Genomic DNA, 15,595 nt, shown 5'->3' with positions numbered 1-15,595 from the left:
TGTTTAAAGTAAACCTGGAGAATAGGATTTGAATTCTAGGTGGAGAGTCGGAATTAGGTTTTAGAGGATTGGGGCATTCCCATCCCTCCTGGAATGGAATGTTAATAAGACTCTCTTCAATTAAATGGCTGGGGTGGGGCCACTCATTCCTATTTCCATTTAGAGCCCAAATCCACCCAACCAAATATGCCACAAATGATTTAGCTTTTGCTAATGCTTTGGGCTGTATCCATGTTACAACTTTATAGTGTGTCCAGTTTATGAAAAGCAAAAAATAAATAACACAAAGTATATTCATTGCCCCCAAGGCATCAATCTCATTTGATTGCAACATTTCTATTACCAGTTTTGCTTGACAAGTTAGGCTGCAATTTGGGCCAAATTAGATTTTGCTATTTCATCGTTTAAGATAGCAGAACAAAATATAATCTAGTTTGGCATTTGCTAGCCCCAATAAGACCAACTAAGCTAATGCTATAACATGCCATTGTGTTCATCACTGCTCGTACTAAAATAAATGCCAAATAGGGCTGGCAATCGGGTCGAGTTGGATCAAATATAGATCGGGGTGGATACGGATCGGGTCAAAATTTTATCAACCCAAACCCGACCTATTTATTAAATAGGTCAAAATTTCAAATCTAAATCCGACTTATTTATTAAATAGGTAATTCGACCCGATCTACATAATCCATTTATCAAATAAGTCAAGTCAGATTAAATGGATTAAATAGATTAAACGGATTTTTAATAGACTAAATGAATTTAAAAAGATTAAATAGATTAAGTGGGCTGGGTTAAATATATTAGAAATGGGTTAAGTAAGTTTCAAATAAGTTAAATAGGTCAAGTCATAATTCGATCCAATTATTCAACTGGTCCAAATATGTTAAATGGGCCAAAGATTTAAACCTGAACCCAACCTATTTAATAAACAGGTTTAGATGGGTTGACCCATTTAGGACCAAAATCCGTTTATGTCAAATCCAAACCTACTTAAAACGGATCGTTCGTGAGTCAAATTATAAATTGCCGCCCCCTAATGCCAATGCCATAATGCCACATCTGGGCCACGTTACCATCATACCAAATGGGGAATGAAGTGGCCAAAATAACGAGGGATGCAACATTTCTCTAGAAAAACTGGCCTAATGATCTGAACCAAAAAAAAATTATCACAACTAAAATATCTACTTAATATGGCAACCGGCAAAGAACCCTAAACCACTCCGAGCAAAAAAAAAACAAAAAAAGAACCCTCAACCACGTAATGTTACACCGGCGGAACACCGAGAAATTTCCACGTACACCGTCCCACCCGTCCAAGTCACGTCTGCTGCCGCCACTGCGGTGACCCTAACGACTCGTTGCGATTATTCTACTCCCCGTCAAAGGGGTATTTATGCTTTCTTCTCTGACCCGTATCGTTACGGACTCGGCCAGGGAACTTAGATCCGGTCCTCCGCCGCGACCGCTCCTCCTCCGTTCACCCACTTCCCTACCCTCCCGTCGGCTGCCTCGCGGTTTCCCGACCCCCGGGGACCCCGTATTCCGATTTCCTCGCGTCCCGCCGCCGCCTTCCGAAGTCCCCGCTCCGTGGTCGGATTACTGCCGCCCCTCCCCTCTCTTCCCTCTCCTTCTTCCTCTCTCTCGCTCTCGTGCTGTCCTCCCGATTTCTAGGGTTTGTGGTGGAGTTTCTCCGTTGCCGGAGATTGATGAGAGTCCGGCGAAGGATCGGCGGCCATCGATGACGACCGGAGCGCCGGGGCGAGTTCGATGCGGGCGGCGCTTGCGAGGGGCTCTCACATGGAATGGCAGATCCTTCTGACTACGGGGGTGTCGATCGGGACATCGACAAGGTGAGCGAAGCACATCCTTTCTCCCATGGATCCTCTTTTTCTTGCTGTTTTTGGTTAGATTACTGCTTTGGAAACACGCCGGGTGTTTTATTCGATGAATTTGTAGAAGAAAGGGAGGATTCTTGGGTTTTGACTGTTGAGGCTAGTTAAACTGCAGGTAATGGAGCTCGTATTGGTTGTTTTAGGACTAACTCTTGTGCTGTGATTTGTGCGATATCGGACTGCTACTATCTATTAATCCCATTGTGGTGTGGAGCGGTCGCGAATGTTGCTTCTTGAGATAAAATTGTGGAAAGGATTAAATATGGAGAAATCCATGGAAATGCTGGTGATCAGTTTGAGATTTCAATTAAAGTTTCAATTTTCTCTGTATTTCTCTTTGATTACTTGCTTTTGTGGGGCCAAATGCAAAAGACTTGAACAGAGATGGTAGATTATGCGGTAGACTAGTTCTATGACTGCCACCATTTCCGAGAACTGAAGGCATGAGCCTGATAAATATGGAAAATGAGGCTAATGGGAGCATGATATCACATTACTCGAGGATTGACACCACTGAGTGCTGACCCCTTCTTCATGAGATCTCAAAACCAGCACAAAAGGCTCCCTAAAAGTTAAGTGGCTGTGGCAAGTGATCTAGCTAGATAGGTCCTCCCTTTCCTCCAAGGTTTCTGAAAACGGTAAGGTTGGCCATCTAGGTGGGTGGCTGATACCAAGATAACCAAAATCTTGGTTTATGTTGGCCGAGAAGTATAGCTCGGGAGAATTGGAAAGATCTGGATTCTGGCACATCCCAAGATTTCCCAATATCTCAGCCAATATTATAGGAACCGAGATATCGGAATATCAGCCATTATGGCAAATCCGAAATTACTTGTTGTATCAGAGGACTAATTTGAATATTTAATGATCAAAAAAATTAATTTAAATTTGTAGTATATTGCTTAGGAAATATCAGCCAACATATTAATATATCACATCAGCTGATAAATCAAAATATATCGGTATTCACTACTTGAGATTTTAAGGGCCAAGATATCATTTGTATCACGCTGTTGGGTGCATGATATTCATACACTTGGCCGATATATGTAAACATATTTTATACAATGGTGAGATCACAGTGGCCAAAATATCAATTATATCATCTCGGTGGGTGCTTCATACTGATAAAACCTTGTTTTCCTTTGACTAGCACTGTCTAACAATCTAACACCAAGATATGGATGGTGAATAGTTGGTCATAGAATCCTCACTTTATGCCTTTTCCCCTTTCACAGCATTTGTCTACATAAGTAAGACTTGTACTTGTGTAAGTAGAGCTACACAAAACACACCAAAAGAAAGCAGTATCATCATGGGAAGAATTAGAAGAGCACAAAACATATTTAGCAGTTAAGAGCTATGAATGTAAAAGTATGGTACCATCATCGCTTGAAGTAGTCTCCTATTATTTGTTACAAGTTGATTTACATATTCATGGTAGAACGTGGACCTGATAGGAGTATTTATGTTCATCACGAATGCTTTGCTACTATAATTTTATGATATTTCCATTTTTTTTTGTTTATCATATTCTACTTAACTTTTGCTTTTTCTCTTTCTTTTTCTAAATTTCCTTCTTCCTTTGACGTATGGAAACTGTTCAAGTTAACTGCAGATGCTTTTGCTGATAGGAATGGAGCTTTTGGTTTTAATTTTCAATAGTCAAAGACCCAGAACTAAAAAAAAAAACTCTTGCGTAACAATTCACTTGCTTATCAAGATGTTTAAAACTATGTTCATGTTTAGGAACACTTAGCTTGTCAATAAGTAAAAATGCATGCTTATAAGTAAGGTTCATGGCTTTTCATTCTCTACCTTATTCTGATGCTTTCTGACTAGGGCCATTGGAAAATTGTTACTTTTGTTACTGTTGGCTTTCTATTTTTATAGGTACGTGTTGCTCTAAAGAAGGGTACTCTGTTGCTTAAATATGGTCGTAAAGGGAAGCCAAAGTTTTACCCATTCAGACTATCCAATGTGAGTTTGCTACCAAACTTCTTATACGAGCAAATTAGCTGAAAAATAATTATATTACATTCTGTCATATTCATGTGCACTTTATCTGGTTAATGGGCATTTGGACCATTTGTCTGCATATCATTTAAAGCTCAAGCAGATTTCCCAGTTTTTTTTTCTTTCACATTAGCATATCAATTTGGTTTTTAATTTTTTATATTTCTATAGAAGTTCAAGCCTCTAACATTATTGATTCAATCATGGTCTGGAAGTTTGCATAATGTAGGTGGGCTGCCTAGACCTTGCCTTTTTGTTGACTTTGGTAGATCCATGTTTCTCTGTTTGGGTTAATGTTTAATTCCTTGACTTTGGCTTAAAACATAAAGACAAACAATATGTTTTCTAGCTTTCTACGATGGTGTAAATTGCATTAGATGCTATTTGGTGAAAACACATTAAAGATATCCCTGCTCTATGCTTGATATCCCTGCCATATGCTTAGCTGCTCTTAGATCTGGCTTGTAAAGTGGAAGTTTGTGCTGTTGTTGTAGCTTGTCAGCAAAAATTGGCTCAGCACAACAAGATGTGTGTAATGAAGTATTGGTCAGATACTCTCTATCAAAAACAGAAAAAGAATTGGTCAGATACTGAGTATCCACTTCAATGCAGATAGCGACCAGTTATAAGGGATGATAGACGTTCAAAATTCAAAACTCTATTCTTGGTCATGCAAATAAATCTGTATCGAGACTTTCTGATCAGAACCATGAATGGATTCTAAAACATATGCATTGGGATAGCATGACTCCATGGCAAGTAAACTGTTGGGGCATCTATCTGCAAATCATATCTGTGCTATTAGAGAGCATTGCTATGTGCTGACATCTGGAGTCCTGTTCCATGCATCACAGGATGAAACTTCTTTGATTTGGATTTCAAGTAGTGGAGAAAAAAGTTTGAAGTTGGCTTCTGTTTCAAGAATTATCTCAGGACAAAGAACTGTGAGATCATCTCCATAATCACTCACTTATTAAATTTCTATATAATGTTTATATTATGCTGCTTTGCAATGACTTGTGGAGTGAATTGTTATTTACCGTTGATTTACTTTTTAGTCTGTTTTTCAACGATACCCGTGTCCTGACAAAGACTACCAGTCCTTCTCACTTATATACAACAATGAAAAACGGTCTCTTGATCTGGTTAGTACCAATACTTTTTCTTGAGGTTTCTGTTATTCTTGTTTTTTAATGATTTTTGTCTTTCTGACTAACTTGATTTCATCATTGTCAAAAAGATATGCAAAGATAAAGTTGAGGCAGAGCTGTGGTTTGCAGGCCTCAAGGCATTGATTTCCTCGGGCCAATATGGGCGTTCAAAGATAGATGGACGGAGTGATGGAGGATTTTCTTTTGATGTAAATGATTTGCCTTATGCTGCATTATTATTTTTTAATGGTTGCACTATCATGTCATGATTTATTATGACATTAAGCCAATGCAGTTCTATTGGCTCTGTATCTACTTGTCATTTCAAATTTCCGTGCCCTAGGTTGTGTTATTATCTCCAACTACATTGACAAAAGCAGTTCTATGTTGGTTGATTAAGATGTTCAAAGCTTAAATATGTTGTTTCATGTTATATGTACTTGAGTTTTCTAACTAGCAAGTTAGGCATACCTACTTGTTCAAGTGTCTTGGGTTTTGTGATATCGCCTCTCTTGCTCAAGTATTTTTAGTACGATATCAAAGAAAAATTTTTAGATCAAGAGTTGGTCTTAAAGTGTTCTTGAACTATATTAACTTGATCTGTAAAGCAGACCTAGCTACTAAATTTATTTTCTTAGTCTATTATTTATAATCGATACAAGTTACGCTTGTTAGCTTCTGCATCATGTTTGTACTTTAATTTAAAAATGATATGAATTATACACTTGTTTCAAAACAGACATAACCTTGACCACTTAGGTGTCTGCAGCTATTTCAGGTTAGCTTTAGTTCTAGATAGTTTTTTCAGAGAGCCTTGCATTTATTAGTCTGCTTGTTAAATCACTTTAAATTTCCAGTTTTAGAAAGTTTGGAATTTTTCACTTCAGAGTTATTACAATTGGTAGCCTAGCTTGCTAACATTACTTTATAGTATTGATATGAGTACTGTTATTACCATGAGTCGAACTTGGAAGTACCATATCACTAGTCTTGTGCTGATCATACTGTATCATATTGGTAAGGTATTGGCACCAGTATGCCCCTTAGTTATGTACCGTACAAAGTACCAACAGATGGTATGACATCCCCCTTCTGCTGTGCTGGCACCAACAAGTTTAAACATTGGTTTTTTCCATGCATAAGATACTGATACCGAGAATTTAAACCTTGATTATTACATTTCTAACCAGACAAGAATACTATTATTACATTCACTGGCATTCTCAACACATTTTGTATCAAAATTTGCAAAGTGAAAACTTAAACCAACTCAAATGGGTGGTTCTTGTAAACCACAATTGAATATGCATGTTGGAAATTGGACCATTAAGTTTCCCTGCTCTGTATAATTGATGTACTACACCAGGAACTATGACTTGCAACGAAGTAAGATAAATCCATGAAGTATATTAATAGTCAGGGGGATTTACCTATCTCTTATGACAGAAAACAATATATGTATCAAAACAATGTAATTTGGGAGATTACTGCAAAATGCTTGGCATTTGCTCACTAATATGCTTGCATGAGTGTTCTGAATTAACAACGTCTTGTTTCTTTAAGCAGCTTGGCTTATTTAAGCTAGAGTTTGCTATGTTTCTATAGTTTATTAAAGTGCCATTTAAAATCCATACCCAAGGGTTCAGGAGTTCATTAAGATTATATCTTTTGACTTTTTAGTTAGCTTATCCATGTATTGTGAATTTAGCTGATAATATAAGTGTTACCGTTGCTATGGACATCAAACGTAATCATTGCTTGTTTAGGACATGAGAATCATTAATTGTTGTACATTGGAATCTTGTTTTATTGTGCAGTAAAATCAAAAACTTTTTCTGTGTTTTTTATTCCTGATAGATCTGTCATTTTGTTAGGCTGTTCTATGCTCAAACTGTGTTTCTTAGTTCTGTTTACTGTAGTTTTCTTCATATCATGTTTATGTAACATGAATCTTGTTATCCGCTTAATAGCATGTCATGTTTTTGATGTATGGTTGCTTGGAATATTGTTACAGGATGGTAGAGACTTGATATCTAACTATTTAGATTACAAGTGTACCGATACCATACTAGATAGTCCTCAGAGCAAGATAAATACCATTAGTTTACCCAAAGACCATTCCTTTGAAAATTTGGTATATTCAGAAAGATCACATCCGACAAGTATGCAAGTAAAAGGAGCTTCTTCGGATATTAGAGTCAGTGTATCTAGTGCCCCTAGCACATCTAGTCATGGCTCTGCACAGGATGACGGTGATGCTTTTGGGGATGTATATGTGTGGGGCGAAGTCATATGTGACAGTTCTGGCAGGGTTGGCACTGATAGAGGTATTATCCCTTCCAGTGCAAGAACTGACATCCTCCTGCCGAAGCCTTTAGAGTCCAATGTAATGCTGGACATTCACCATGTGGCCTGTGGTGTCAGGCATGCCGCCCTTGTTACAAGGCAGGGAGAAGTATTTACATGGGGTGAAGAATCTGGTGGACGCCTTGGCCATGGAGTTCGGACCGACATTGTTCACCCTCGGCTTGTCGAATCTTTATCAGCCTGTAATATAGACTTTGTTGCCTGTGGGGAGTTCCATACTTGTGCACTTACTATGGCCGGCGAACTTTTTACTTGGGGAGATGGCACCCATAATGCAGGACTTCTTGGTCATGGCACTGATGCCTGTCACTGGATACCTAAAAGAATTTCAGGACCTTTGGAGGGGCTTCAGGTCTCTTTTGTTTCTTGCGGCACGTGGCATACGGCCTTGATTACAACAGCTGGACAGTTATTTACATTTGGTGATGGTACCTTTGGTGTCTTGGGGCATGGAAACCGAGAAACTGTTTTATATCCAAAGGAAGTAGAATCTTTGATGGGGTTGAGAACAATTGCTGTTTCATGTGGTGTATGGCATACTGCTGCAGTGGTAGACGTTATTGTGACACAGTCCAGCACATCGTCTGGAAAATTATTCACTTGGGGTGATGGAGACAAGTATCGCCTAGGCCATGGTGATAAGGAGCCACGACTTGAGCCCACTTGCGTAGCCTCTCTAATTGATTACAATTTTCATAAGTTAGCCTGTGGTCATAGTCTTACAATTGGCTTGACCACCTCTGGACATGTTTTCACCATGGGAAGTACTGTTTATGGTCAGCTCGGCAATCCCCAGTCTGATGGAAAGTTTCCATGCTTAGTTGAAGACAAGCTAGTTGGTGAATCTGTTGGAGAGGTTGCTTGTGGTTCGTATCATGTTGCGGTCTTGACAGCCACAGGTGAAGTTTACACATGGGGTAAGGGAGCTAATGGAAGATTGGGACATGGTGACCTTGAGGATCGTAAAACACCTACACTTGTTGAAGCTTTAAAGGACAGAGCAGTCAAGCATATTGCTTGTGGATCAAGCTTCACAGCTGCCATATGTCACCATAAATGGGTGTCAGGTGCAGAGCAGTCTCAGTGTTCAGCATGTAGACAGGCTTTTGGATTTACTCGAAAGAGGCACAATTGTTACAACTGTGGACTTGTACACTGTCATTCATGCAGCTCTAGAAAGGCTTTGAGAGCGGCATTAGCTCCAAATCCTGGGAAACCTTATCGTGTATGTGATTCCTGTTATGTGAAACTGAATAAAGTTTTGGAGTCTGGGGGAATTAATAATAAGAAAAATGTTATACCCCGCCCCTCAGGTGAAAGCAAAGATAGGCTTGATAAGGTGGATACAAAATTGTCCAAATCTGCTTTATCTAGCAATGTGGATTTGATCAAGAATTTGGACACAAAGGCTGCCAAACAAGGGAAGAAATCTGACTCCTTGTCTTTGATTCGCAACTCTCGAGTTCCTTCAAATTTGCAGCTGAAAGGTATTGCTTTTACTGCTGAAGTTGATGAGCAACAAGCAGTTCCCAGACCAGTCCACACATCAGTCCAGTCCGAAAATCATTCCAGATCTGTTTCACCTTTCTCAAGAAAACCTAGTCCTCCACGCTCTGCAACACCTATTCCCACGATGTCAGGTCTTTCATTCTCCAAAAGAGAGGCTGACAATCTGAAGAAAACAAATGAGCACCTGAATCAAGAAGTTCAGAAATTACGTGCCCAGGTAGTGTTGCTGGTTTTTGACTGCTTGTTAGTTAAACTTGTCGTCCTTGACCTGCAGACTCCTTATCTTTTCTCCTGCATGTGGATTAGGTTCATAGTCTAATGCAACGGTGTGAAGTTCAAGAATTTGAGTTGCAGACATCGGCAAAGAAAGCTCAAGAAGCCATGAAATTAGCTGCAGAGGAATCTGCAAAGTCTAAAGCAGCAAAAGAGGTTATAAAATCCTTGACTGCACAGGTAGTCTTCTATTGTATTCTTCCGTTTGTGTAGCTTGCATTTGCTTGTTGCAATGGTAAATGGCTTGGGCTGACAAATGCAATGGCATGGGTTTAAATTCTAGAGCAGCCACATTGGGCAAAAAAATGGCAAAGGTTAGGTCTGTCCCTAGTCTCCCAGTACCTTGGATTGCCGGGACTGTAACTGGGTAATGGCCTTTTTTCTAAGCTTGCATAATTTTAGGAACTGATCTTTGACAATTCAGTGATCCACTGAGAACTTAAATAAGATGGAGTGTAAGTGCTAATATAAATTCTATTATTGGGAAACTATACGGCCATTGCTATAAATAACATTGCTAATGTAGATAACACTGCAGAGCTAAGTTGGTCGATTAAGTTTTCAACATTTAACTTCTGCAAATATTAGCAGTTTTGACTATTTCTCAATGATTGTATCATGCCATGATGCACAGCAGAAAGTACAGACGTGCACCAACATAAATTATTACACTCATTTTTTATCAAATACACTTAAAATAGGCAGTTTGCCAAAGGGAATATTTATTTATCTATATTGTATGTATCTAACAATCTGACATCTTAACTCATCTAGAATGTCTGTTGATGTTAATAAACATATGAAAGTTCAGCTCACCTGTCATATACTAAATAAAAAATTGACTGTCAACTCATAATTCTAAAATTATACAATTATAATTTTTAAATAACATCAATAAACAAAACAAATTTTAATGTAAAATCATGACTATTCATAAGCAAAATGCCTTTTGTGATATGCAAGTGAAAATATACCAACTAAGAAGATGAATAAGCCAACTAAGATTTTCTGTTATAACGGCTTGTACACATTTAATGATAACGATCGGGCCCTGTCAAAACCATACGGAACCAGTGCTATAAATTATCATTTGCTAGTCATTCTTATTAAGGCTATATACAGGAAAGAAATGGAAGGGTGAAATGGGCAACAATGGTAAGAAGAAGTCACCGAAGTGGGAAGTGAGAAATGGTATTGTATAATAATTAAAAAATTATCAAAAATTCGTAGCAAGATATTGAAACCAACAGTGGAACTATTTGGGAGCTAGTCCATTGTGGTTTCCTGATAGTGGTTTCTTGTCAGTTTCTCAAGAAAGGGCAATTTTGTGAAGAAACTAGAATATAGTTTATGGAAGCTGATAAGGCTCCCCCTCCCCTCGTCCCAGCTCCCTCCCTCCCTCTCCCCCACCCTTTTGGGTTAGTCACTCATTCTATTTCTTTTAACAATCTTAAAAAGTTTGGTGGGTTCTTTTATCAAGCCATATAGGTGGATTGCTCAATCTCTTTTTCCCCCCATTCCCTTCTCCATTTAATCCGTTGATAGGGCATGTCCATGGGGCAGAGGAGGAGACAACAGCAAGTGGGAGCAATGACGAGGTGACACATGGTCCCTTACGCCCCTATTACGAATCAGTTCCATCCATTTTTCTTGATCTTTGAGAAACCAAATTGAATGCATTTCCCAGATTCATTCTCATGAAACCTAAGTTTGATTGAGACATAAATTTCCTGGTAACTATGTTTTGTCTTTCTCTTTTCTTTGTAGAACCTCTGTCACAAATTCCAACACCTGTCCTTGGTGTATACTCATTCCTTGCTTTATAGCCTATCCTTCAAAAGTTAATGTACCCATTTTAGTATACTCTTTTTTGGGCTCTTTTTTTAGTGCAACATTATGAGCCATACGCATTGGAGACCTTACTGTTAATTTAAAAAAATTTTCTTCCAAGCCATGGTTGATTGTGTTGGTTACATGACACTTTAGTGGCATCTCACAGCTTCATTGATATGGTTCCTATTCAATAGGGTATGTCTTTATTTGTCTCTTCAGTCCATGGGGTGATATATCCTGGACAAGAAAATTGATCACACCTTGGTAATCGTTTGCCAATAATTTTAACTGGAGCCTCACTTTTGTATTTATTTTCATTCTGATGTGTTTTCATATACTATATTTATGTCCAAATTTTTAAACATTGTGGGTTTTCTCCATCATTTCGATTCATAGCTTTTTTATTTTTCTTCACCAATCAAACACTATATCATTTGCAAATAAAATCTAAAATATGTTCTGTACCTAAGTATAAGCAATAAGTTAAACTGTTATTAGTCTAAAGCAAGGTCTGTGGAACCATCTTGAACCGTCCAGTTTGGGGCAACCCAAGCTGTATCGGCGGCGGGCCGGGATAGTTCCGCCATTGAAACCAAGATGCCTCGCCGGAGGGAAAGAAGGAGAAGAGGAAAAGAGAGAGCGGGGAAGGGAGGGAGAGGGATAGGAAGAAAGAGAGGCCGGCCAGTGGAGGTCAGAGAGCCTCCGCGCAAAGGAGGCGGAGTCTGGGGAGACGCAGAGGTGGGGCTCTGCCTCCGAGCGCCTGTTTCAAATAAAATGTTTTGCCTCTAGGCCCTTGTTTTGAATGAAATGTTTGAAACATGGGCTTGGAGGGGGCCTCTTTTATTTTTTACTTTTTTTTTAAAATAAAAAAATTAAGTGAAGTCAGAAAACCCATTGCTGACTTCAACTTAAAAAAAAGCAAAAATAAAAGGGGCCACTTTCGGGCCTCTGTTTCGAACAAAACATTTAAAACAGAGGCCCGGAGGCGGAGACCCGCCTCCGCGTCTCCCCGGCCTCTGCCTCCTCTGCGCGGAGGCTCCCCAGCTTCTGCCGGCTAGCCTCTCTTTTCTCCTCTCCCTCTCTCCCCCTCCCCCGCTCTCTCTCTCTCTCTCTCTTTTCTTCTCTCGTTCTTCCTCTCCCCCGTCGTAGAAGATGTGTTGGTGTGAGCCTAGCATGGCACGGTGCTGGCCCGTATTGACTTGTTCCGCCGGGCAACTGGTATGGTGCCCGGTACCGGTTCCGCCGTCCTTGGTCTAAAGTAATTCATGCAACTGCTGATCCTTGTTGTAAGCCTATTTTTGTTGAAAAATCACTTGTATTTATTCAACTGCTCTTGACATTTGTAGCTGTCCTTGCACCTAGCTCTCCAACTTAACACATTTCAGGAAGACAACTGCACGAGTTGATATACTTGATCAATTATTAATAATAATTATACATTTTGATGGAATAACTTCTTGGCTCTTGAATTAATATTGGAGGTGACCCTATATAGGAGTTCTTGGCAAATGAGGATCCTAAAACCTGACCCTGAATAGTTGGGTTAAGGATTGGTGGTCATGATAATGGAATGGTTTCTGGGTCAAATTAGGGCCTAGTATATTTAGATCCCCCCTAATGAATGAATTAGAAGAGATGAGATTTGCATCCACCTCAATATGAAGGAGATTTTTCTAATTACATTTGACACCATGAGTTGCTTCAATGAAATAGTCTGCTGTCAAGGCAACCTTGACAGTTATGCTTGCAGATGAGCAAAGTGAGACTTAGAGCTGTCACAGATCCTCTTGTCCACCTGAAATTTGATCATGTTGCCATTGCAAAAATCGATAGGAACCTATCATCAGTTTTCTACTCCTTTAGAGGAAATTGATGATCATTATTGCTTGCAATTTCTAACTGTCTACCTTTCCGCTGTAATTGTTTTGTATTGGTCTTATACTAAATCAGCAGGAAGAGGTTTATCATGAACCTCTGAAATTTTTTTAGCCAAGAATAAACTAGAACTACTGTCTTACTGATTAAGACAGATCTTTTGGTGCAATCATTTTTCTCCCAAGGAAGTCCCATCAAGTTCTTGAACTCTCTTAACCAACCATGATGACATTGTTTTCACCTACTCTAGTCTGCAAACTGAGTACCGCCGCAAGGCTGTGGCGCTTGCTAGTAGTAGTGACTTGCTAATAACTACAATGTGGACTAATGATATAGTGCCTGAGGTGGGACTTGGCCAAAGTGCATCTTGCTATATCTGTTTCATTGCATCCTCCATCATATGGGATGGGAGGTGATTTTAGTTTTATATACAAGATGAAGCTTAACATTGTTCTCCATTCTTATACGTGTTATCACTGGTAGAGCTTTCTGATTATCAGCACTTGAAGCTTTTGTAAAACACACTGATCAGTGTTATTTTCTTTGGTAGCTAAAAGAAATGGCAGAAAGGCTTCCACATGAGGTCCATGAGAGCAATGCCTTAAGATCAATCCACTTGCCAAATGGCATTGACCCATCTGCTATTCAGCACTCTGATCTGCATGAAGAGCACCTGTTGAGAAATAATGATAGCAACGATCCATATGTGCATCCAACCACAACTATTTATTCAGGTCATAAAAATGGATCCTCCGGCGAAAGTGATGCAGCAAAAGACATTTGTGAAGCTCATGAGATGAGAATGCATTTTCAGAATCATCGGGTTCCAAACCCCAATGAAGATGAAATATTGAAAACACAAGACCACAGCAATGGAGAAATGCCATCAACTAACAGTAGAATAAAGGATTCTGACAGCAAGGAATCCAAACCCCTGGAAAACAACAACAGTTTAAAGCCTGGAAGCCCCACTTCAGCTAGTAATCAGGTTGAGGCTGAATGGATAGAACAATATGAACCTGGTGTATATATAACTCTCATTACCCTTCATGATGGAACTATAGATTTGAAGAGGGTGCGATTCAGGTAGTTAAGAAAACCACATTTTGCCTATCTTATATCGAAGCTATTGATTTTTTATTTCCTGATAATAAAAATTCTCTTGCAGTCGGAGAAGGTTTGGTGAAAAGCAAGCCGAAACATGGTGGTCAGAAAACCGTGAGAGGGTGTATGAGAAATATAACATTCGTGGGTCAGATAGGGCCTCATCAGCAGTGCCCACTCAATCTGCATCCTGAAGAGAGAGGCATTTCAATCCTAAAGTAGTAGCAACAGCCTAATCTTTGAAAGAGGAACTAGGTGCCATGGCACATCGGAGTACAATTTTTCGTTTTTTCCTGGGGGAAGTGGGGCGGGGCAAGAATACAGGACTTTACGTGGTACATGGTTCCTTCAATTATGTTATTTGTTGATTAATCTACCATGCTCTGTGTCTTCCCTTGCCTGTTGTATTGGTGTATATAAAATTGTAAAAAAAATCAGATAGCATGGGCAAGAGAGGTTTTCTCCTCTGCCTATTGTACAACTCATCTTCTTCTTCTTGTGATTGAAGATGAATGACTTCTCTTTTCAACCTCATTTTAGCATATGTTTGTGAACGGAATATTGAATGGTGCTTATTGAAAGTATAATGCAAAAATTCACAGCTCAAGGATTATAATTAACCAAGGTTTGAAATCTCTCTCTCTCTCTCTCTCTCAAGTTTTAGTTGGGGTTCTAAAGTTATAATTATGGCAGGTCAAACATTTTCAGCAATTTCACTAGTTTCAAAGTTCTGGTCATAAAAAAAGCTCAAAAAAAATAAATATAAAGTAGGTCAAGGAAAGTTTTATGGGAATATTTTGTGATATGTAGGTGTTTTATTTGTGTAATTTTGACAATTTTAAACTGAATTTATTATTGCACGTACGTAAAGTTTATAAAGTTTATTGATTTTATGCACTGTGAATGTACATATTACTTTTTTTCTTGGACTAAATTTTGTCTAAAAAAATAATGATATCTAGTACTTCCAAAACTTTTTAACTGCCTAATGCATTTGAATTTTTCTTTAAACATTTGAATTTTCTTTAAATATTTGAATTTCGCTCCAAAATGCATTACATCTAATGTCTTCAGTAGTTGTATTTGCACGTACACTACAACTAATACTAGAGTAACGGTGCGCCTAGATCAGGTTTCTACTCCACTGTCATGCACCATTCCTGGTTGGACAATGTCCATCTTTCACTGACTGCGTCTCAGCCATGGAAACACAAGGGTGCAAAAATCTGAGCTTTCTCGTGAAGCAGCTTGGTTGTTTCTTCTATCTCCAGATTTAGTTCTTAGCCCTTTCTCTAGACTCTTTTTGACTCTTTTGCCGAGGATGCCATAGCCCCTGCACATTTTCAGACAAAATTGCTTGGCTGTATCTTGGTAAAGCCTGAGCTTGATGTTGATATAATCTTTCGGGCAGCGTCCTCAAGATAGGGCAAAGCTTCTCTTAGATCCACATCAGTACGAACAAATCCATGTTGATTTTGAGAGAGCATAGTAGCTTTTAGCACTACTTTGCATCAGAGTCCTGACATGGTTTGAAGAAATGCCTGCATGGGCATAATTCAGTCTTGG

General features: G+C 39.1%; 1 protein-coding gene across 1 annotated transcript; it reads left to right on the top strand.

Annotated features, from left to right (window-relative positions):
- The first annotated feature begins 1,413 nt into the window (after nt 1–1,413).
- LOC103704331 (PH, RCC1 and FYVE domains-containing protein 1-like) lies at nt 1,414–14,645 on the top strand. Its single transcript, XM_008787568.3, has 9 exons — nt 1,414–1,859; nt 3,795–3,881; nt 4,772–4,861; nt 4,976–5,062; nt 5,158–5,277; nt 7,083–9,161; nt 9,251–9,397; nt 13,476–14,011; nt 14,094–14,645. Exons 1-9 carry the CDS (start codon nt 1,812–1,814, stop codon nt 14,221–14,223), a joined length of 3,324 nt encoding a protein of 1,107 aa, XP_008785790.1. The 5' UTR covers nt 1,414–1,811; the 3' UTR covers nt 14,224–14,645.
- The last annotated feature ends 950 nt before the right edge of the window (nt 14,646–15,595 follow it).

The sequence above is a fragment of the Phoenix dactylifera genome, chromosome 1, assembly GCF_009389715.1.
Source record: "Phoenix dactylifera cultivar Barhee BC4 chromosome 1, palm_55x_up_171113_PBpolish2nd_filt_p, whole genome shotgun sequence".
Classification (NCBI taxonomy): domain Eukaryota; kingdom Viridiplantae; phylum Streptophyta; class Magnoliopsida; order Arecales; family Arecaceae; genus Phoenix; species Phoenix dactylifera.
Note: the sequence above shows the minus strand (reverse complement) of the source record. Positions and strands in the feature narration are given on the sequence as shown.

Excerpts from the sequence above, each read along its gene's own strand:
- LOC103704331 (XM_008787568.3), top strand. The coding sequence starts at position 1,812 with ATGGCAGATCCTTCTGACTACGGGGGTGTCGATCGGGACATCGACAAG. Across the intron at positions 1,860-3,794 it reads TCGATCGGGACATCGACAAG|GTACGTGTTGCTCTAAAGAA; the intron begins GTGAGCGAAGCA and ends CTATTTTTATAG. Across the intron at positions 9,162-9,250 it reads TTCAGAAATTACGTGCCCAG|GTTCATAGTCTAATGCAACG; the intron begins GTAGTGTTGCTG and ends CATGTGGATTAG.